This window comes from Eschrichtius robustus, chromosome 14 (genome assembly GCF_028021215.1).
Source record: "Eschrichtius robustus isolate mEscRob2 chromosome 14, mEscRob2.pri, whole genome shotgun sequence".
Taxonomy (NCBI): domain Eukaryota; kingdom Metazoa; phylum Chordata; class Mammalia; order Artiodactyla; family Eschrichtiidae; genus Eschrichtius; species Eschrichtius robustus.
In genome coordinates this window covers 39,001,074-39,022,866 of record NC_090837.1, presented here as the reverse complement: position 1 = coordinate 39,022,866, position 21,793 = coordinate 39,001,074, and the positions used below count along the sequence as shown (strand labels likewise).

General features: G+C 39.8%; 2 protein-coding genes across 10 annotated transcripts in view; one reads left to right on the top strand and one right to left on the bottom strand.

Moving 5' to 3' along the window:
• Positions 1–102: 102 nt before the first annotated feature.
• Positions 103–13,790, bottom strand: SNRPD1 (small nuclear ribonucleoprotein D1 polypeptide). 5 transcript variants are annotated; one of them, XM_068563068.1, is made up of 5 exons: positions 13,680–13,790; positions 4,814–4,890; positions 3,116–3,307; positions 463–567; positions 103–298 (listed from the first exon to the last, which is right to left on the bottom strand). In XM_068563068.1, exons 2-4 carry the CDS (start codon positions 4,881–4,883, stop codon positions 491–493), a joined length of 339 nt encoding a protein of 112 aa, XP_068419169.1. In that variant the 5' UTR covers positions 4,884–4,890; positions 13,680–13,790; the 3' UTR covers positions 103–298; positions 463–490. The 5 variants fall into 5 exon arrangements, with proteins under 5 accessions (XP_068419169.1, XP_068419167.1, XP_068419168.1 ...); XM_068563066.1 differs by lacking the exon at positions 13,680–13,790 and adding an exon at positions 10,035–10,168 and having other exon boundaries at positions 459–567; XM_068563067.1 differs by lacking the exon at positions 13,680–13,790 and adding an exon at positions 10,035–10,168 and having other exon boundaries at positions 103–278; positions 459–567.
• Positions 13,791–13,927: 137 nt separating this feature from the next.
• Positions 13,928–21,793, top strand: part of ESCO1 (establishment of sister chromatid cohesion N-acetyltransferase 1) — a 65,715-nt gene continuing 57,849 nt past the window's right edge. For 3 of the 5 annotated variants that reach the window (XM_068563059.1, XM_068563060.1, XM_068563061.1), the window contains exon 1: positions 13,938–14,188. The gene's annotated coding sequence lies outside the window, so the exon portion shown is untranslated. Of the gene's footprint in view, positions 14,189–14,361; positions 14,406–17,245; positions 17,447–21,793 lie in introns of those variants that run through there. The other 2 variants (XM_068563062.1, XR_011076237.1) reach the window with 2 other exon arrangements.

The following is a 21,793-nucleotide window of genomic DNA, read 5'->3' as shown; positions in this document are numbered from 1 at the left end:
TCTGGGACTGCCTAGTAGTAATGCTTAGGTCTTATTGTGTTTGTATCATGAATATATATATGAACTATTAAAAATTAATATGATATAGTCAATAGACAACTCTGTCCTACATTTATGTTTATTAAAAACTGCCACAAACAAACAGAGCCTGTACAAAAAGCAGCCAGGGCATTGATCACTTTAAAACCATAACCTTGAGAGACACAGTTTGCTTAGGACTCCACCATCTTCTAACTTAGCCACGTAGTCTTCCTCTGCCACGTCTTCTTCTTCTTCGTCTGCCATAAACAAACAAAACCTGTACAAAAAATATCCCATAGTACCTATCACTTTGAAACAGTAATCTTGAGAGACATTATCGCTTAGGACCCCCTCTTCCTCTGCCCTGGCCATGTCTTCTTCCTCTTCCTCGCCTGCCATAAACAAACAAAACCTGTACAAAAAATATCCCATAATACCTACTACTTCGAAATAGTAGTCTTGAGAGATATTATCGCCTAGGACCCCCTCTTCCTCTGCCTCGGCCACGTCCTCTTCCTCTTCCTCGGCCTCGGCCTCTTCCTGCAACTGAGGGAAGAGGAAAACAAAGTAAAGGAAATTCTCTTCTGTGCTGATGTTACCTGGCCACCACAAACAGCACCTACAGTAAAGAAAAGTTTAATTCAGCTTCTCTCAAATGTAACCTCAGTCACCCTTTCCCAACAGTTTACCATACAGAACCAAGAATTGCTGGCCTACTAATACCTTAATATTTGTTTCATTTGACTTTATTTACTGAGAAATTCATCAAGTTTTAAAATATTTTTTCTTTGTATCGTGCCTCAAATTCATCACAAAATAAAATACAAATGATTTGAACCTCACACAAGATGAAAAAGATATAATACTAACGGAACAGAACACAAACACTATGCGCCAGATGTTTCTGTTACTGTAATCCAAGTTAGTTAATTCATGCCAAGAAAACTTAAAACATATTACATCAAATAAAAACTTCCTGACTTTTCAGAATCTTAAGTCATCCGATCCAATCATAACCTAGTACTTTAATCCAGTAGCAATATCCTTGTTACCTGGTCATCCTAGCTCTGAACTTTTCATTTTCAGACATCTATGAATATTTAAAAAATCTTGACATTTCTACCAATTGTTCCTAGTCTTACCATTCAAAGCAACAGAGTAAGTCTAGCACTTCTCTTAAAACAAGGCAGATTAACCACACTTATCTCCAATTCCCTCTGAAGTACTATTCATGATAGAAAAGGAATAAAAATGGCAAATATCTATAAGGGGGAAAAAACAAACGCAGAAAAAACACAGTGGTTGAAAGATTTCAACAAATTTTTTAAGTCAGAAAATAGACTGAGAACTACAAATGTTTAGTAAAGGAAGAATAACTTCTAAAAGACCTAGGACCTTGGAAGCCAGGGGTGAGATGATGAGGCAGGGGGCTGAAAACAGGGTGGGGGGGAAAGCTTGACAATCCTTATGCAGAGCAGTAGATTGGCTAGTCCTCTTCCCCACCTTGCAAAGCTAATGATTATTTCCCTGACAGGTAGGTAGGAAAGAAAAGATAAAATTAACCCAAAGACCTTGAGGCAGAAAGGCTTCAGATTTGAAAACACTTGGAAGGTGGATGGCAGCAAAAGTCACAGAGCTGGAGGGAAGGAACAGGGGGATCAAGTCAGCGTTTTTCAAGCTATGTGTTACACCTGAATTTTTTTTTTTTTTTTTTTAACTGAAAGAGAATAGGATAGGAAGGTTAAGGGCATCTGCATGTATTAAGACTAAATAATTCTTCCTGAAGCTTTTGTTTCATTTGTATGTATGAATAGGTCATGATGCAAAGTACAATATATTTCTTAGTGTGAGTGGAAGGAAAAGTCTCAAAATCATTGTGTTTAATATCAGCCCCTTTCTCCTGCCCTTCTCCTGTAATGCTGGCTGCCAGACATATGTCTCCCACAGTAGGTGACTAGAATCTTTTTCTGAGAAAACCAGCTCCAGAAGAGACTTCCAGATCCTGAAATTTTAGGTCTCCTCAGTAGAGAAGCCAACTTACTTTGAACCCACCCTCTAAGGAGTTCAGCCTCCATTCCCAAAAGTTCTCTTTTCAGAGTCCTTCTTAAACAACAGATGGCCAAAATGCAAGATACTATAGTAAAACCTTCAACATAAAGACCAAACTAAGAGATCAAATAAAAAGAGAAACCAGAGAAAACAACACCAAGTACAGAATAAAAGACAGAGAGGAAAAATAAAAGACTCAGAAGGAATCAGTCAGAAGACCCAATTATTAAGAATTCCAGGAAGAAAGAACAGAACGAGCAAAACAGAAGAAATTTATCAACGTTACACAAGTAAATTTCTTAGCTCTAAATGGCAAGAATATCCATACTGAAAGGGTCCACCAAGTACCCAGAACAACAGTGGACAAAATGCTAAGTCATTAAGAAATTTCAGAATAGCAGGAATAATGAGTCATTCTCTGGGTTTCCCTAGTGGCGCAGTGGTTAAGAACCCGCCTGCCAATGCAGGGGACAAGGGTTCGATCCCTGGTTCGGGAAGATCCCACAGGCCTCGGAGCAACTAAGCCTGTGCGCCACAACTACTGAGCCTGCGCTCTAGAGCCCGCGAGCCACAACTACTGAGCCCGCATTCTACAACTACTGAAGCCTGCACGCCTAGAGGCCGTGCTCCACAACAAGAGAAAACACTGCAATGAGAAGCCCGCACACCACAATGAAGAGTAGCCCCTGCTCGCAGCAACTAGAGAAAGCCCGCGCGCAGCAACAAAGACCCAGTGCAGCCAAAAATAAATAAATATAAATAAATAAATTTATTAAAAAAAAAAGACTCAATCTCCAAATCTTCCAAAGTGCGCAGGGATTAGGGGACCAGGCCGTGCACAAAGGGACAGGAAGTAAGAACAACATCAGTCTTTTGAATAGCAATACCAGGAACTGTAAGAAACACTGTATGTACTCATGGTAAGTAGAGGCAATTAAAACAAACCAACCAACCTGTGTTGTTTGCAAATATAAACATATTTTCAATAGCGAATTAGGGTATAAATACACCAGACACAAAAATGTTTATAATCCTTCAAACTTACCAGCTTCCCTTTTCTTAGACTTCACCTTCGGTTCAACATCCACGAGAAGTGTATCCAGAGGTAAGCTGTCTGGCAGAATAAAATATCGAATGTTATTTCCTCGAATACTCAGTGTTTCCAGCTGTACAGGTTCTCTGTTCTTCAGGGTCATTTTCACAGCTTTAAGATGTGTATTCATGCTGACATCTACACCTGGAGGGAAAAAAGAGGGCAGTTATTAGCATAATAAGGAAGGCAACCAATTAATCTATCAAGCCACTTTTAGTACCATGTTACAGAAGAGTATTATCTGTTCTACAACTGGTAATGATGTCAGTATAAATCAGAAATCTTTCCTTCACTAGATTTTTCCTTAGCTTGCTGTTTACTAATCTTCCGTATTCTTCTTTCCCAAAATTAATAGACTTTTGATACATTCCATCTTGTTGGGGAACTTGATACAACGAGGGAGAGGGGAAAAAAATCCAAAAGATTTATGATCTCTTTCTATGTTCCAGGAACTGCATGCTAAGGCATTTTAGTTTAATCCTCAATGTCCTTATGGTAGATAGTATGATTATCCGTATTGTGAGGACTAAAATATATATTCAGGATATAAGAAACTTGAAACAGTGGTTGTCAGTGGGGGGAGGGAATTAGATTTTTACTAGATTTTGCTCCCCCAATTTACTAAATTTTCCTCCTGGGACATCATTTATTAAGTGCCTACTGTATGTGAGGCAAACCTTACATTACATTACTTTTGTAAGTGTCTTCCACCACTAGATTTTGAATTCCTAACAAGCAGGAAGAACACTCTGCTTCCTCTACAACATACAACACACAGCTCAGAAAAGAGCAGACTAAATCACTGTTTAAAATCACGGAATTTTAACAGGACAGAAATTACATTTCCTCAGATATGATCAGACCTTAAACTATACAGATTTCCTTTCATAGCAATTGGTGTTGCAAAGTTCTAGGAGACTCACAAATATTATCAGTTTAATACTATATATTTCTCTTGTTTACTCAGATGCTGGATCTACATGTTAAAAAATTATTTATAAATTTACAATTTAAATATTTCAGAGAGTAGAATGGTACCATATGCTAAGATAGCATTTTCTTTCATCAATTCTTTTAAAAATTTGCCCTTTTTTGGGGTAGCAGCTACTACTAGTGAAGAATCACGGTGGCTTTAAATATAAAACTACATATCATACATACAATATCATCAAAGAGTTAGACAGCTAAGAAAAAAGACAAATGTAATACTCTAATATGTTATGCTTAGATAAAATTATGGTTCTTCATCACCCCCATCCCATTTCCCACATATTTTTTACCCAGGATAATCAGACATGGAAACCCCATCCTCTATCTTCAAGGACTTTACAGTCTAACAGGGGTCACAAAATTCTGATACAAGTAATATGTGTTTCGGAAGATGCAACATTCCAGGGGATACGTACAGGCAAAAGTAGAAAAGGCATAAAGCAGAAAAACAGCAGTCACACATAGGATAAGCTGGGGAATCCAGTCTGGTCTTAGCACAAGAACTTAAGGTGAGGCTTAAATAAGAAGGTCAATGAAATAATCCAGACAAAAGGAATGAGATTTGTACTATATAAAACATTCATAAACCAAAGAATTCTGGCCTGCAGGTGAAAGAGATAGGAAATAAAAAGTGTTATAAACGCAGTCCAACCTCCATACCTGTGATTGTTCCATGGACCTGTGTTCCATTCTTTAATTCAATGGTTACAGTTTCGTGACTCAATTTCATCAAAAATCTATAAAGACAATAGGAATAAAATGATAAAATTTTCACTTTTAACACTTCAAAAACATGTTTATTAAGCCAAAGAGTGAAATTTCTAGATGCTGAAAACCTACTATGGACGCTATCTGCACCAATTCCTGTTAATAGCTTGCATAACAATTTCAGCTTTCCCTGAATGATACCCTTAACATTTATGAAAGAGCACAGTAACAGAAATTGTCACTTGGACATTTCTGATTCTCTAAGCCATTATACAGCTTAACCTCTGATCCATGCATATAGATCCTGAAGTCAGTATAAGCCACAAAACTGAAATCAAGAAATTACATGGATAAAAGTGCTCAAAAAACACAAGCTTCCAATTATAAGATAGTAAGTACTGGAGATATAATGTACATGACGGCTATAGTTAATACTGCTGTATGGTATATCTGAAAACTGCTAAGAGACTAGATCCTGAAAGTTCTCACGAGAAAAAAGCCATTTTTTTCTTTTCTTTTGTATACATATGAGATGATGGATGTTAACAAACTTACTGTGGTGATCATTTCACAGCTTATGTAAGTCAAGTCATTATCCTGTACACCTTAAACTTAGTATGTCAATTATATTTCAATGAAACTGAAAAAAATGATACATTATAATTGGTATTAAAAGATTATACACTTATCGTATGTGTATAAATAAGGTAAAAGTCTCCTTTTCTAACCCTCCTCCAGGTATGTGGGGATATTCTAGACCATTTTATATGCAAACATAAGCATTTACATAAAATTTACTTTTACAGAAACTGGGCCATACTATAATGGCTTCTATAACTTTTAGTTCTCATTTAGCATTTAGAGACATTTATGCAAACCCCCACCAAATTCATTTATGCAAATCCTCACCAACACTAATTGTCACCAATCTTTTTTTGGTCAATTTGATAGGGGAAAAAAGGCAATTTGCTTTTCCCTATCACTTGTTGAGTAATTCTTCATGAATACAGGAAATCTGTATTTCTTCTGTTAATTTCCTATTCACGTTACTCACAACTCCAATTAGGTCGAATTCTTCTTTTATTTTCTATCAGTTTGCCACAGCAAATTTGTTTAGAAAGATGATTCCCACCCCAAGATTATAAAAAGTCTCTTATTTTCTTCTACTGTTATATTTAGAGTTTTAATCCACCTGGAATTCATCTCTTTTCTGTGCAATGTGAGGTAGGAAGCTGCCTTTATGATTTTCCCAAGTTGGATAGCCAGGTGCCTCAATAACGTTTACTGAATAGTCATCCATTCCCCTCTTCATCTATTCCTCTGTTCTCCAACTTTTTATTATGAAATATTGCAGAGGAAGCTGAAGGGTTCACACACTATGAAAATGTTACCATTTGTGTGTCCCCCTCCCCCCCACTTACACTGTCACCATATTATCTGAAAGTAAACTGCAGTCACTTCAGCATGCATTTTCTCATGAGGACCTTCTCCCACATAACCATAACACCGCAATCACATCTAGGAAAATGAACAATAATCCTACAATATGATCTAATATACAACTCATATTCAAAATTTCTGGTCTATAGTATGTACTTTGTATACCCTATCACACTAAATGTAGGATTACCTACTTTCCCCCCAACTAGTCTATCCTTGAGGTTAAGGATCATGAACTTTATATCTAATCCTGGATTGTAACAGGCACTGAATAAGTTGGCTAAAATGTTTCAATGATTAAAGGGAAATCAGCCTTAAAATACAACATATTAAGTGGTATAGACAGCCATCAAAAAAGGGGAAATTACTTGGTCTTGCATAAAGCAAGTCCCAAACTTGTTCTCATATAAAGAAAAAACTGTGTTGAATCCCTTCCCTTTCCATATTTGCTGTCAAGAAAAAAAGTCTCTCTTAATGAATTGGTAATGCTTTATTTCACCAGATAAGAATTCTTTAACTTAGCTCAAATTTAATATAACTTTATTAGCCTAGAATTTTCACCTAATGGTTTCTTTCCATTATCAATTTAAAACTTGTTTTTACTTTAATTGTCCCATCCAGTAATAACTTCTACCTTTATAAAATTTCTTTCAAATCATTTTTAGAAACAGGCAGGATTCAAGTAAAAATAAAATACTTTATTAATCAAGCAGTCTACCATATGGAAATAAAAGGAAAACCAGCAAGTAAGAAAACCTCTGAAACAATTAAAATACATGTTATCAAGTCCAAGGATATTTCTTTGATAAATAATATTTATCATTATATATTATCTGGTAGTCTCTGTGCTTGGTAATGAGGATTAAAAATGAGTAAGACTAGGCCCCCAAGGAGCTCAAACTCTAGAAGGCAGAACAGACACATGAAAGATTTTTTTTTAAGTAATTACGTAAATTTAAATCACAATGGAGATATGCACAGGTTTTTACCATGAATATAACGTAGCATGGGTAGGAAGGAGTCAGATCTTAGTGGACTTCTAGTAAGAAGTCTGAAAAGTTGGAAATATGCAGCAAAGAGAGACAAGAGCAAAGACAATAGTAAGAAACAGCACAAGGTACACAGAAATTATAGGTATTACTGTTGGAATACTAAGTCCAAGAAAATGTGTAGGGAAGAGGTTCCTTTCATGGAATGCCCAAGCTCTGTTGAAGAATTCCCCTAGAAGAACTACTGAAGGGTTTTCATCAATGGAGTGGCGTGCCACATCGGAAGACAAATTAGGCAGCTAGAGCAATAGATAGATTAAAGTAATCAAGACATAGGAACTACAAATAGATCAATGAAACAGAACAGAATCCAGAAGTTCACTATCCAGGCAGCGGTTTGGGTTTCACAGGTGTATACATTTTTCAAAATTGGGAAATGCACACTGAATTTCACTGTATGAGATATTTACTTTAAGAAGTGAGATTAAAGAACACAGGTGGAAAGAAAAGGGAGCCTGAACAGCTTAGTGGTGTCGACTGGAGTGGCAAGGAAGGTTAATTGAGGGCAGGAGAAATAAACACAGTTATCCGAGCCCAGGAACCAAGCAAATTCAAATTATTTTCTGATGAATCCTTCACTACCTGAATTCTTTCTGCTTACTGTAACTTAAGATATTCAGATAATACTCAACTATTCAGATAAAATGGTATCCTTCAGTATAGCACTGAAATGGTATCCAAACTCACACTATTAAATTCAAAAATCAAAGAGAACGGGATAGTGAAAGATACTTATATTAGGTAGGTAAATTTGCCAAAACCTGGCACCTTATCAGATTATCAGGATTATCAAGAGGAAGAAGTCAAAGGTGACTCCCAGGTTTTTGGTTAGGGAGACAGTATAACAGTGTCACCAACTGAGATACAGAAATAACAAAGTCAACCAAAACCGCAAACCAGTTAGACAAACACCCATTTTTCCTGGCGTAAAATACATTCTCCAGTTATTAGAAATTTTGTTTCTATAGTGTAAGACACAGAATAGGATTCAGTACAGCCATTAAAATTCATAGGAAAATTCCGTCACAACACGGACTATCTTTAAATGAGACAAACTGATTCCAAAGAGTATGACATAAAACTTAACTACAGATTCAGACTGGCAGGTATTGAGAAATTGAAAAAATAAACTTTAAATTCTGAGATGTTTCCCCCCAAAGTTATACTTCAAATAAAAATGGACGAAGTCTTCCAGTTATAAGATAAATAAGTATTAGGAATGTAATGTACAACATGATAAATATAATTAACACTGCTGTATGTTATATATGAAAGCTAAGAAAGTAAATCTTGAGTCCGCATCACAAGAAAAAAAATTTTGTCTATTTCTTTAATTTTGTACCTACATGAGATGATGGATGCTCACTAAACTTATTGTGTTAATCACTTCGTGATGGATGTAAATCAAATAACTATGCCGTATACCTTAAAGTTATACAGTGCCGTACGCCAATTACATCTCAATAAAACTGTAAGAAAAAAAATGGACAAAAAGTTAACCTTAAATGCCCTCTCTACAAACGCCACCCTGAATATAACAATGAGGATTTTATATGTTATTTCAAACATACTACAAACGATCTACTTGTCTACCTTCACCACAAAACATAAAGCTCCAACAAGGCACGGACTCTGTCTTGAAAAAAAGAAAAAAAAGAATACATTATGAGAGCACAGTGTAACAGGTGCCCAATAACACTGACAATCCTTGACTGAACAGACAAGAAACTAGCTAAGCTAGTTTGTAACTGCCGGCTGGGTTATTAGAAACCTCTGCAGGCTCTCAGCCTCAAGGAAAAACACCAAAACCCAATCTATTTGCAAGTAGTTTAGAATGAATTGCTCCAATCAGTAAACAAGTCTTCAGTAGGCTCAGCTAACCGGCCAAATTTAAACAGAAATGAACAAGAAATCTCTGTTATCTGTGTAATCAGTCAAAAAATACAGAAAAGAGATTCTGTCCCACGTTGGGAGACTCTTCCTAAAGCAGTCCTATTTTAAGGGGAAATGTCGGTTGAATAACATTAAGTCTAGTGAGTAACAACAAGGGGGAAAAACACACTAAAAAAAACAACTTACGGAGTCAAAAGTCCATCCCTGGTTTGAAACATTTCGGAATTGGGTTTCATTATTTCCAGATAAACTCCTGCAGCTTCTAAGTACTCTTCAAAGTGCGGTGGTAGTTTCATCACGAAAAACGCATTAACTTAAACTACTTACGCATTAGTATTTTTATGTCTCCCACATTCTCAGGGAGCGTGGACCTAGTTATATTTGCCGGCTCCTGAGGGCTGAGACGAGCCAGAAACGCAACCTAGACTAGAGCACAAGTTCTACTCAAAATGAAAGTCGGTAAGAAACCGGGAGTAAGAGCTTGTAAGTCTGGCGCTGCACCTCTAAGGCCTCGAAGACTCTGTGTGGGAAAACATGGCCCGACCTTTACCTCCACTTCTTGGAAAATACGGGGGATCCCCGCGCGACCCAGTCTGAAGCCCGGGCCCGAGCGGCCGCGGCGGCGCGGCCAAGATGGGACGGGAGCGGCGGGCGCCGGAGGCCGTAAGCAGGCCGCGCGCACACGCGGCTTTCGCGCCTCCAGCCTCTGGGGCAGTCCAGCCTCCCGCTCCCGGCCCACACCGTCCAGACCGTCCCCTCACAGTCCTCACCCCGCCTGGTCACCTCCTCACCTCACGAGTTTCATCCTAGCGGCGCCGTCACCCTTTCAGTCCGAAAGCGCACAAAACCGAAAAACCGAGCGCCGACCGGCTACGAATATGAATGGCCGGAAACACTCCCAGGGATCCGACGTAAAGACCGCGCGTACCGCTGCGGACGCACGGCGGAAACGCCGAGACCACCCTTGAGCTACTCGCTTCCGGCCGTGAGGAGCGCCACTGCGGCCCCTGGCGGCTGGAGGTGTGCCTTGCAACTGCTGAGGGGGTTTAGGGCTGCTTTAGGAGGAAACTTCCGGTAAGAGGGAAATTTGAGGAGATTAAATCCCATTAGCGGGCATGGCTGGGCTCCGTATATTAAGCAGCACGAAATTTACTCCTTAATGAAAGGAAGTTCTGGGAGAAGTCCAGAGGATTATGCTAACTCTGCTCCAACACCAGGAACCTCAACATTACTTAACGTGCCTGAAGAAAATCACACATTTTTTTTTTAAATGTCAACTTTTTAAAAATTTAATTTTATTTATTTTTGGCTGCGTTGGGTCTCTGTTGCTGCGCACGGGCTTTCTCTAGTGGAGAGTGGGGGCTACTCTTCGTTGTGGTGCGCGGTCTTCTCATTGCTGTGGCTTCTCTTGTGGAGCACAGGCTCTAGAGCGCAGGCTCAGTAGTTGTGGCACGCGGGCTCAGTAGTTGTGGCTCATGGGCTATTGAGCGCAGGCTCAGTAGTTGTGGCGCATGGGCTTAGTTGCTCCGCAGCATGTGGGATCTTCCCGGACCAGGGCTCAAACCCGTGTGCCCTGCACTGGCAGGCGGATTCTTAACCACTGCGCCACCAGGGAAGCCCAGAAAAATCACCCCATTTAACTGATTATTTTCACTTTAAATTCTGGTCGCAAACCTCAAAAGGGTTCCCCACAGTGCCCAGAGATCCAGAGATCGTGTTATGCTTCTCTAATGGATACTTTCTCCTTTAGCCTAGGTGATCTCCTCCAAAACTATGGCTTTAATTTGTATCTCCAGCTTGGACTTCATCGCTGGTCATCAGAATTCTTGAATGTTGTGAGGCAATTCTCATCAAACATTAATGTGCATAGGACTCAACTGGAGGAAATATTAGAATGAAAATTCTGATTCCGTTGGTATGGGGTCTGAAATTCTGCACTTCTAACAAGCCTTCAGTTGATGAAGATGCCCCTAGTCCATGGATCTCAATCTGAGTAGCAAGACTGTAATGGACATATGTGTGCTGCCTTCTCAACATCTATCCCCCTGTCTTCCCAACAGTTCCTAATAATCTCCTGGTGATCCAATGTGGACCAAATTGCTATAATTTTTCTTTGTTTTTATTTTTTAGCTTGAAAATTTTTTAGGATTTTTACATAGTATAAAACTTCTCATAGTATAAAACTGTCAAGAGTCCTGAAATAAAGTCAGCAAGAATGGAGCAACAAAGGAAAAGCCTTTATCTGCTGCTAGCAGGAGGGTCAGTCTGAAAGTGAGACTACTCTGTCTTCTTGGAGTTAGCTGAGGTTTTATATATTACAGGCATTTAGATTGGTCATAAGAAAGAAAAGGAACAAGGAAATGAGAATGTAACATGTGGGGCAATACAACTATTTCATCATTAGTTTTTAGAAGTAGATGTCTTAATGACAAGCATGCGCAAAAAAGTACATTCTGCAATTTGGAGTGAGCAAGGAAAGCAAACAATTTAAACAAATCCAGATTACATTCACAATTTTAAGTTTGGCAAAAGAATTTACAAGTAGGGGCTTATGTTTCTCGTGTAGGGTTCTGAAAAAGAACTTCACAAATTTACAGAACCATAATGTTCAGCACCAAGATGCATCATTTAGGCCACAGCATTTGTTTTTAGCATGTGCACATGGCAAAAGATGAACCAATCACAGCTCTCCCCCCCGGGGGACTTTCTCAGGAGCTCTCAGGAATGGAAGCCTCTCTTTTTACTAGGATAATTCGCTGTGAGCTTATATGATCTTTGAAAGCTCAATCAAGCAAGATAATTTATTCACTGGATCATGATTATTTTTTAGTAGACAACAAATCAAATGACCCAACTCTTAAGTGTATAATACAGTATTGTAAAAGCAAACTATTTTATATTTTCACAGCATGCTTCAACACCTGATTGTATTGTTTTATAAAAGAAAACCTAGAACAAATTGCACAGGAATTATACATCAAATATGAATTCCTTATGTATCAAAAATAAATACATACAATTTCATATGGTGTGACATTTGTAAGGATTCCAACGCTCCTGATTGTGGCCAATACAAGTATAGTGGAATAGATCACTCAGGAGCAGAGGCCCTGGGACTTCCCTGGTGGTCCAGTGGTTAAGACTCCATGCTCCCAATGCAGGGGGCCCAGGTACCATCCCTGGTCAGGGAACGAGATCTCGCATGCAGCAGCTCAAAGATCCTGCCTGCTGCAACTAAGACCAGATGCAGGCAAATAAATAAATATTAAAAAAAAAAGAAAAGAAAAGAAGCAGAGGCCCATTTTTTGGAAATGGAAACTTGTAAATATGATTTGTGTATGTGTGTATGCCAGAATTTGAGTTACTACAGATAAAGTGGTTTACAAAGAGAGATCCCACCAATTGTCTGACAATTTGAAGATGAAGACAAATATAGGTCAGATATTCTATCAACAGTAGATAACCAGCTTTAATCAGGTTGGCAGTCTACTCCTGAGTTTTTCCCCAATTCAAGCCGTTTGGTATATGCCATTAAAGTATATTGTTGACCCCTGAACAACTCCGGCGTTAGGGGCACAGAGCCTCTGCTCAGTGGAAAATCCATGCATAACTTACAGTCGCCCCTCCATATCCCCAGTCCCACATCCTCCGATTCAACCAACCAGTTGATGATGATTGTTCAGTACTTTAGTACTTACTACTGAAAAAAAAAAAAAATCCCCGTATAACTGGACTTGTTTAAACTTGTGTCGAACGAGGGACAAATGAATGTATCAGGCACTGGGGATGGGCGGGGGGGGGCGGGGAAGACAGGTTTTTGCCACAACACAAGCTATGGTGATGTGACCAATGGCTTCACCCACCAATACTTCTCATTTTGGTTTTTAAACCACAGAACCTCCCCAAACTAAACTGACAGGCAGCTCAATAAAGTTTTGTGGAAGATGTATTCTCATAAAAACATCAGGCTTCGCAAACTTAGAGCACATTTTGGCTGGACTTGGCTTCAAAAAAGGAGGGACGGAAGAGGAGAACCTCTCTTCAGATTCTCAAGGGCAAGAGCACCCATTTACCCATCCTCACAGTTCTGCAAATGAGGAAAGAGTAGCACAGAGAGCGTGTTCAAAAGCAGGGTAGAACCAAGAATCCTAGTGCGAGAACCCTGGATTCTATCTTTAGGGGTCTCTAAGAGTCAAAGCTTTGAACACCCGCCATGACTAAACGTGGTGGAACTTTCTACAATTTCTTGTCGACTCTTGTGCTCTGATGCCCAGGGAGGAAAGTGTGCAAGGAGACGCTGAAGCCCTGCATTTTGGGGAGGCGCTGGAGTGCAGTGCCGGGAAGGAGAGAGAAGGGTCAATCGCCTACCCTTTTCTTTACATTGGCCCCTGTCGAAGATTAGAGGTATCTGAACTGGAAGTCGCAGAGAGCAGTACCTGCAACCAACAGAAGAACCGGTGGCGACGGACTTTCAACACAAACCACCACCGCTGGGGGCGTGCGTGGCTTTACTCCAAGAGACGAGCGGGGAAAGGGAAGCATCTGCCGCTCGCCGCAGAGGCGCCCACCCGCGGTGCGCGCACGCGAGGCCTCCCACCGCGCCTGCGCTGCGGTCCGACGCTGGCTCGTCTTTCCCCGACGCCCAGCAGTCCCGGTCGGGGTGAAAAACCGCGTGACACGCAAGTAGCGTGGCGGCCATCTTCATCTTCTGGGCACGTCAGCTGAGCCGGTTCAGGCAAGAAAGGAGCGTTGCGCAAGCGCGCCCAAGACGGTCCCAGGTAACTCCCATCTGACGGGTGAGGCGTAGCCGTCATCGCCGGAAGTTTGGCGTTTCTGCGCCGCGGGAGAGGCGGCTGTGGCGGCAGAAGCAGCTGAGTGTCTCCCGATACCCGGATGTGAGGCGGTCTGCTAGCTCTCGTCGGACCCTCGGCCGGGAGCTAGGAAGGTACGGTAGCGTCCTGACCGCCCCGCCGCCCGCTGTCGCGTCGCTAGCGTCCTCGCCTCCCTGTTGCCAGCCCCTCCGGAGAGCCGGACGCTTCTCCCCCTTCCTGTCCGCCCCTCTGTGTCGTGCTGCCTCGCACGCCCTTCCTACTCCTCGGGTCCCGGCTCCTGGCGCCCCTGGGAGGGAGTGGGCGGCTCGGAGGCGCGGTCGCCTGAGGCAGGTAACCGAGCTGCGCGGCTCGGCTGCCCAGTCGCCGCATCACCTTCCGCGGCCCGCTGGGTGTTCAGCGGTAGTAAGGGGCCGTGGCCGAGGACGGGGTCAGGCCGGGCCTCCCAGGCGGCCGCGCGGGCTTCCGGAGCCCCCGAGGTGGCGTGCAGCCATTGCGGCGGCCGGGGAGGTGTCGGCGCCGGCCCGCAGGTAGCCCGGCCTCGTCCCCACCCCCGGCGTCTTTCCTTCCGTGCGTCTCCCCCGAACCCGCCGTTCCAGCCCTGGCGGAGCTGCGGTCCTGCGGCTCGCTCCCCTGCCCGTCGTCCCCCGCCGACCCTGCGTGAACCCTGAGGCCTCTGCAGTCTGCGGGGCGGGATGTGGGGATCCTGGCCTCACGGTCCTTAGACTGGGAGGGGAGCTGTGGCCCGGGTCCAAGGTCATAGTGTGGTTCTGGTTGGACAGGACGGTCTGGGCGCAGGCAGGGCTGCTCAGGAGTAGAAATTGGGTGTGTTGAGGGGCATAGTGAAGTTTGTAGAGATAGATGCGAGCAGAAGAGAATTGGGTCCTCGATTTTGATCGCTATTCTTAAGATTATTTTATAACGGGGGTTTGTTTTTCTCGGGCAGAATGGGAGAGATAGCAACTCCAAAAATTGGAGAACATTGCCACTCCCACACACTTAACCTCCCCCTCCCTCATCCCCAAATGTTTTGTTTTGAAATCCCGGCACGTACGGTATTTTCCAGGAGTGGGGGCGGGGGAGGAGGAAGGAGTTAAATCCTTGAGGTTTTAGAAGTACTGTGCATCTTGTTTTCGGGTAGCCTTCGGTAGCTGAAAAGGGATTCTTTCAGCAGGAAGTAGTTGCAGCACACAGTGTTCGAATAGTATTATCAAACGATGTTTCAGTAAATAGCCTTAACAGAAACCAGTAAAAGAATGCTACTTAGTGGAAGAGTAGGATGTGGGTGTGCTTTGTTTTTTCCTCACCTAAACGTTATTTCAAAAAAAAAAAAAAAGGGTAAAACACAATTTCAGTTTAAAACATTTTGGATGCCGTGAATTATGTTATATTCAGCCTCTTCTGATTAAGTCCTTAGTTTTTGCTTTACACAGGGCATCAATACCAATGGAACTTTTTTAATTTGAAAAACTTAAAAAAATCTCACCGTGGAATTAGAAATGAGAGTGGGATAAAAAGTGCTTAATTTGGAATCTGCAAATTCAGACCTAGAGCATGTGCAGAAATGAGAAAGCTGTAACAGACACTTCCCCCTTTTGGGCAGAATGCAGTGTATGCCCCTTAGGTCAGATGTGTGTCTTTGGAAGTACCCTTAGAACAAAATCTCCCCTATGTTATGAGCTTCTGCCCACCTTACTAATTCCTGGGTAAAGAAAATATGCTGTCATTTTTCGTTGATTAGTATTATAATTCTGTAGTGAAAAAGTAGTTTTTTTTAACATCAGACCCAAACAAGATTTTGTGCTAGGCCTTTAAATCGATAAATTATGCTTCCAGAAGAACTGAAAAAGGACCCTAATTAATGAATGTCATTAACCTCTTTTGCTGGATGGCCTTTTTTAGCCTGGTAATTCATCACAGCACAAAGCTGACTGTAATTATTCCAATAATGAAGGAGACTAGCATTGCACAATGGATTTTTTAATAGTTAAGTATTTTTTCGTGAGTTTTGTTAGCAGATTTATGTTACACGTTGAGTAATTTGAATAACATCAGCTGAAGGTGATCAGCAGTTTAGATGGTAGGTAGAAACCAACTCCAGTAAAGTTGTTACCATACATAATTCGATTAAGGGCTCTGTTAACCCCTCTGAAGCTCAGACTTCAATGTTTTTCTGTGCATCCCTTTTTCTTGGCACAGCGAAAGTTCTTTTTCTGCATAAGTTCTGTATATTAGCTACTGTGGTTACTTTTGACAAATAACATCATTCTATTTACTTGACCATCCTGTCTTTTTTGAGGGAGCTACATCTTAAGCTTAACTTCATTTTAGTACACCCGAAGAAATCAAGATTTATGTCATCTGCGCTCTTCAGCTTACTTTAAAGATTTATGGCTTCATATGTGAGATACACGAGAGATAAAACTCAGAATATAAATTTAAAATGGGGTTTTAAGTAATACTTTAATTTTTAATTAATTAATTAATTAATTTTTGGCCTTGCCTCGCAGCTTGCAGGATCTTAGTTTCCCTACCTGGGATTGAACCCTGGCCCCGGCAGTGAAAGGGTGGAGTCTTAAGCACTGGACTGCCAGGGAATTCCCTTAAGTATTACTTTAATATAGTGGTCTCAAACTTTTTGGTCAGGATCCCTTTACGTTCTTAAAATTATGTAGGACTCCAAATAGCTTTTGTTTTATGTGGGTTATATCTATTCACAGTTATTGTATTTGAAATTAAGTATATTTATTAATTCATTGAAAAATAAATAATAAACTAGTTGCAGGTTAATATAAATAACTTTTTAAATGAAAAAACTATTTTCCAAAACAAAAAAAATTAGTGAAAGAATGGCAACTGTTTTACATTTTTGTAAATCTCTTTAATGTTTGGCCTAATAGAAGACAGCTGGATTCTCTTATCAACTTCAGCATTCAATCTTTATATGTTGTTCTGGTTGAAGCATATGAAGAAAATCCAGCTTCACACCAGTGTGTTGGGAGGAGTACTTTTTTTTTTTTGGGAGGAGTACTTTAATAACATTTTCAAATAATTGTGATACTCTTCTTTGACTCTACAACAGACCTCAACAAGTGTGGTAATTTCTTTTTTTTTTTTTTTAATGAAGGTGTTTTTTTTTTTCTCTTAATATTTATTTATTTTGGCTGCGCCAGGTCTTAGTTGTTGCACGTGGGATCTTCCTTGCAGCGTGCCCGATCCTTTTTTAGTTGCGGCATGTGGGCTCTTAGTTGTGGCATGCATGTGGAATCTAGTTCCCTGACCAGGGATGGAACCTGGGCCCCCTGCATTTGGGATCGCTGAGTCCTACCCACTGGACCACCAGGGAAGTCCCAACAAGTGGTAATCTCTTAAAGGTTAGTTGCAATGTGGAATCTGAAACTGTATCTATATACTTTTCACACAATGTTGCATTAAATTTCATTGGTCTGTTTGCACTTTGAATTGATCTTTTACCTGTGTATGATTTTGATCTCATGAACCCCCTGAAAGGGTCTCTGGAATCCCCACAGTCCCTGAACCACACTTTGAGAACTGCTGCTTTAATGTAAATAATTTAATAGTTTAGAATTAATGTAATTATTGAAGCTGAAAGGGGTAAAAGTAATATTGAAATAGAGTTGATAAGTAGTTAAGTGAAATGAGTAACTAAGGTAAATTTTTTTTTCATGTTTTCTTTTCATCTAAAATATTATATCAGTAAATTAATAAATGCTTGTGATGTGCCAGGAACTGTTCTAAGGACTTTATATTTGGAAATGTTTCTATTGTATCATCTTTAGTGATGGTTAAGAGAAAGGCAAGTATAATTTAACTTATTTTTTTTCCCTACAGATAGTACAGTCTTTCTGACATATCCTTTATAATGTAGATATAGTTCCATTTTAGAAGATATATAATACCTAGATAATTTCTCTGTAAGGTATTTGAGATAGAAAATATGCTGATTCCTAGCATCTGTCACTGTTTATGTTTAAAATATATTGTTTTAGACTATATTAACCCATCAGAAAATTGAGTTATTAAATAAATACTAGTAGTTTTAATGAAGATAATCCTGTTGACATGGAAATTTGTTTTATTTTGTTAAATCATTTCAACTAGTATTTGAAACTTTGTTGTGATCATGGTCACTAAATGAAATTTTTCTTCAAAAACAAAAATAGATAATTTTCATAAGACAAATTTAGGTTTATTTAAAAAGCCTGGTGCATATTAAAGTCTGTTTCATTTAAGATTCACTTTTTTGGTAATAGCTTTATGGCGATATAATCAACCCTTATAGAATACAACTCTGGGGTTTTCAGTATATTCAGAGTTGTGCAACCATTACCACTATCTAATTTTAGCATATTTTCATCATTCCAAAAATGATGAAAATACCTATACTAACATGTTATTCCTTATTTTCTTTTTTCCCTGCCCACCTACTACCATCAGTCTACTTTCTTTTTTTGAAGATTTGTTTGTTCTGGACATTTCAGATAAATGGAATCAAACAACACGTGGCATTTTGTGACTGGCTTCTTTTACTTAGCATAATGTTTTTAAGGTTAAACCATGTTGTAACATGTATCAGTACTTCATTCCTGTTTATGGCTAAATATAATATTCCATTATATGGACATACCACGTTTTATTTATCCATTCATTAGTTCATAGACAGTTGGGTTATGCCCACTTTTTGGCTCTTATGAATAATGCTGCTTTGAACATTTGTGTACAGGTTATTGTGTAGACATCCAGTTTCACTTTTGACCTTTCCCAATATATTTTACATAGATATAAACACTATATAGTTTTTTTATATGTATAAATTTATTCATTTATTTATTTTTGGCTGCGTTGGGTCTTCGTTGCTGTGCGCGCGGGCTTTTCTCTAGTTGTGGCGAGCGGAGGCTACTCTTCCTTGCAGTGCGCGGGCTTCTCATTGCAGTGGCTTCTCTTGTTGCGGAGCACGGGCTCTAGGCGCGTGGGCTTCAGTAGTTGTGGCTCGCAGGCTCTTGAGTGCAGGCTCAGTAGTTGTGGCACATGGGCTTAGTTGCTATGCAGCATGTTGGATCTTCCCGGACCAGGACTCAAACCCGTATCCCCTTCATTGGCAGGTGGATTCTCAACCACTGCACCACCAGGGAAGCCCTATATAGTTATTTATTTCACAGCTGATACGTACATTCTTTTTTGATGTGAAAGATTCAAACATTGCATAAACATATAAGTAAAATGGGAAGGTATTTTTAAAAATTCTTTGTATACCCTTTCATCTCCATCTTTTACCACCCTACTGGTAAGTACTGTTGATATTTTAGTATGTATTCTTTCAGTGTGTTTTTTTGTGTGTTAGAATACTTATATATGAGACATTAATTTATCTCTTTCTTACAAAATTATTTTATGCAATTTATGTACTTCTTATTTCTAATGACTATCAAAATTCTACCTTGGCATTTTGTTTTTTTCTCCTTTGGACATTTGGGCTGTTTTGGATAATTTTTGCTAATGTAAATGCTACTGTTGTCATCGTTGCTGTCGTGTAATTTTTTTTTTTTTTGGTTTTATTTTCTTGATGTGGGTGGATGGTAGTATCATAAATTGTGGAGAACGGACATAGTGGAATGACCTGATTGTTAGATAGTTGAGTTTAAGGTGCTTTTAAGACATCAGGATGGACACGTCCAGTATGTTGTTGGATATCTGAGTATCACTAGGGATGGAAATTGTGTTGGGGATATTCATTTGTATGTTAATAGCTTACAGGTAGTAATTGAAAGTATGAGTATAGATGAAATTACTTCATGTGTGTCTTTTGTGGTAAGAGAACAACACTTGGGGAATGTTAATTTGTAAGAGGCCGGTGGAAGAAGAGAATTTAAAAAATTAAATTGTCCATGTCTGTCTTTTTTAGAGTTTTAACTAATAATGTTGAGTTTTGCTGAATATCTATTATAAATCTAGTGTAATAGAGAGAGTTTGTCTTTGAATGTTTGGAAAAATTTATTAGGGACAATACCTTTTATTACTGTGTGTGTTTTTGTTGCATTCTGTTAATGGTTTATTGTTGCTTCAGTTGTGACATTTTATGTTTTTGGTTAGTGGTAATTAGTTTATGTTCTTTAAAATGCTTTTTAGTCTGTAAGTATTAATTGGGCATTTTAGAAGGTGAGAAATACTTGGATTACCCTAAAAAGTGTGTGAATGGATTGGCAGGATACACAGAGAAATAAGGAAGAGAAGACTATTTGTAGAGCCAGATCTTGTGGAAGGAAAAAACAGGAATCACCAAACATTAGGCCTTATAGAAACCTGAAGATAATTCAGGACTCAGAAGGTTGCTGAGAAATTTCCTCTGGGAGAATTAAAACGAGGTAGGCCAAATGTTCAACCAGGGGTGATTTTTGCCTCCCAGGGAATATTTGGCATTGTCTGGAGATATATTTGATTGTCAGAACTGAGGGCAAGGTGCTCCTGATATCTAGCAGGTACAGGTCAGGGATGCTGCTGTTAAACACCCTCCGTGCTCAAGACAACCACCACCACCACCTCCCCACCCCCCGCAAAGATTTTATTTGCTCCAAAATGTTAGTAGTGGTGAGATTGGAAACCTTGCATTATAGTGACTGTATGTTGGCTGCTCTTCTGTCAGTAATCTCTTTGGGGGCATAGGGGCAGGAGTTTCAGGATATAACTATTTATGAACTCCCTAAGGGCCGCCACTTTTTTTTTTTTTTGTTAAAGCAGGTACATGTGGGCATGGTGAATTTTCAGAAAGGGGTTATGAACTTGACAAGCCCCCAGACTCAGATTTTCAGTGAATATTTCTCTTATCTCTTGGATGTGGCAAAAGGATTGTGTAGTTGAAATGGACTAAGAATTGGTAGGTTATCAGAGTTTAGGAGATTAAGAACCTATGGTCATTCATGTGAATTTTAAAACCTGTGAGGTTTGTAATAGTTCGGTTTGAGAAGAAAATTATGCTTGAAGAGTTTTTGGTGATCAATAGATTACTGTAGTGAAGAAAGAAGGTATAAGAGCAGAATGGCATAAACCTTAAAAGAAAAGTGGAAAAAATTTTGCATGTGAGATGAAAAACTGCTGTGCTGGGAACGCTGTAGGTCCCTTGATGTGATACAGCCTGCTTAGGAAGTGTATTAGTTTCCTATGTCTTCTGTAACAAATTACCACAAACTTAATGGCTTAAAACAACAAAAATTTATTTTCTCACGATTTTAGATGCTCAGAGTCAGAAATCAAGATGTGGGCATGGCTGTGCTCTCTTTATAGGTTTAGAGGGGAGTTTGTTTTTTGCCTTTTCCAACTTCTGGTGGCTGCCGTTGCATTCTTGGGCTTGTGAGCACAGAACCCCAATCTCTGCCTGTTTTCACATTGTTTTCTACTTTCTTTGTCTCCCTATGAGTGACTCTTATAAGGATACTTGTCACTGGATTTAGGGTCCACGTGAATGATCCAGGATGACCTCAAGATTCATATTTTCACTGGGAAAGGGTTTATGTGGGCTTCCAAAGGAAAGGGTTAAGAAAGAGTGAGATCCACTGTGGAAATAGAGTCAGGAGGAAGATAATAAAGGAAATGATAACCGATATGAGGAGCTTGCATTTGGTTGGTGGATGTGCATGACTTGTAGGGCCTTTGAGACTGGATCTATGCAAATTGAAGTTCTTCGGTGTTAGAAAAATGACGCTATT

Excerpts from the sequence above, each read along its gene's own strand:
- SNRPD1 (XM_068563066.1), bottom strand. Across the intron at positions 3,308-4,813 it reads GGTCCATGGAACAATCACAG|GTGTAGATGTCAGCATGAAT; the intron begins GTATGGAGGTTG and ends TTTTCCCTCCAG. Across the intron at positions 568-3,115 it reads GTCTAAGAAAAGGGAAGCTG|TTGCAGGAAGAGGCCGAGGC; the intron begins GTAAGTTTGAAG and ends CTCTTCCCTCAG.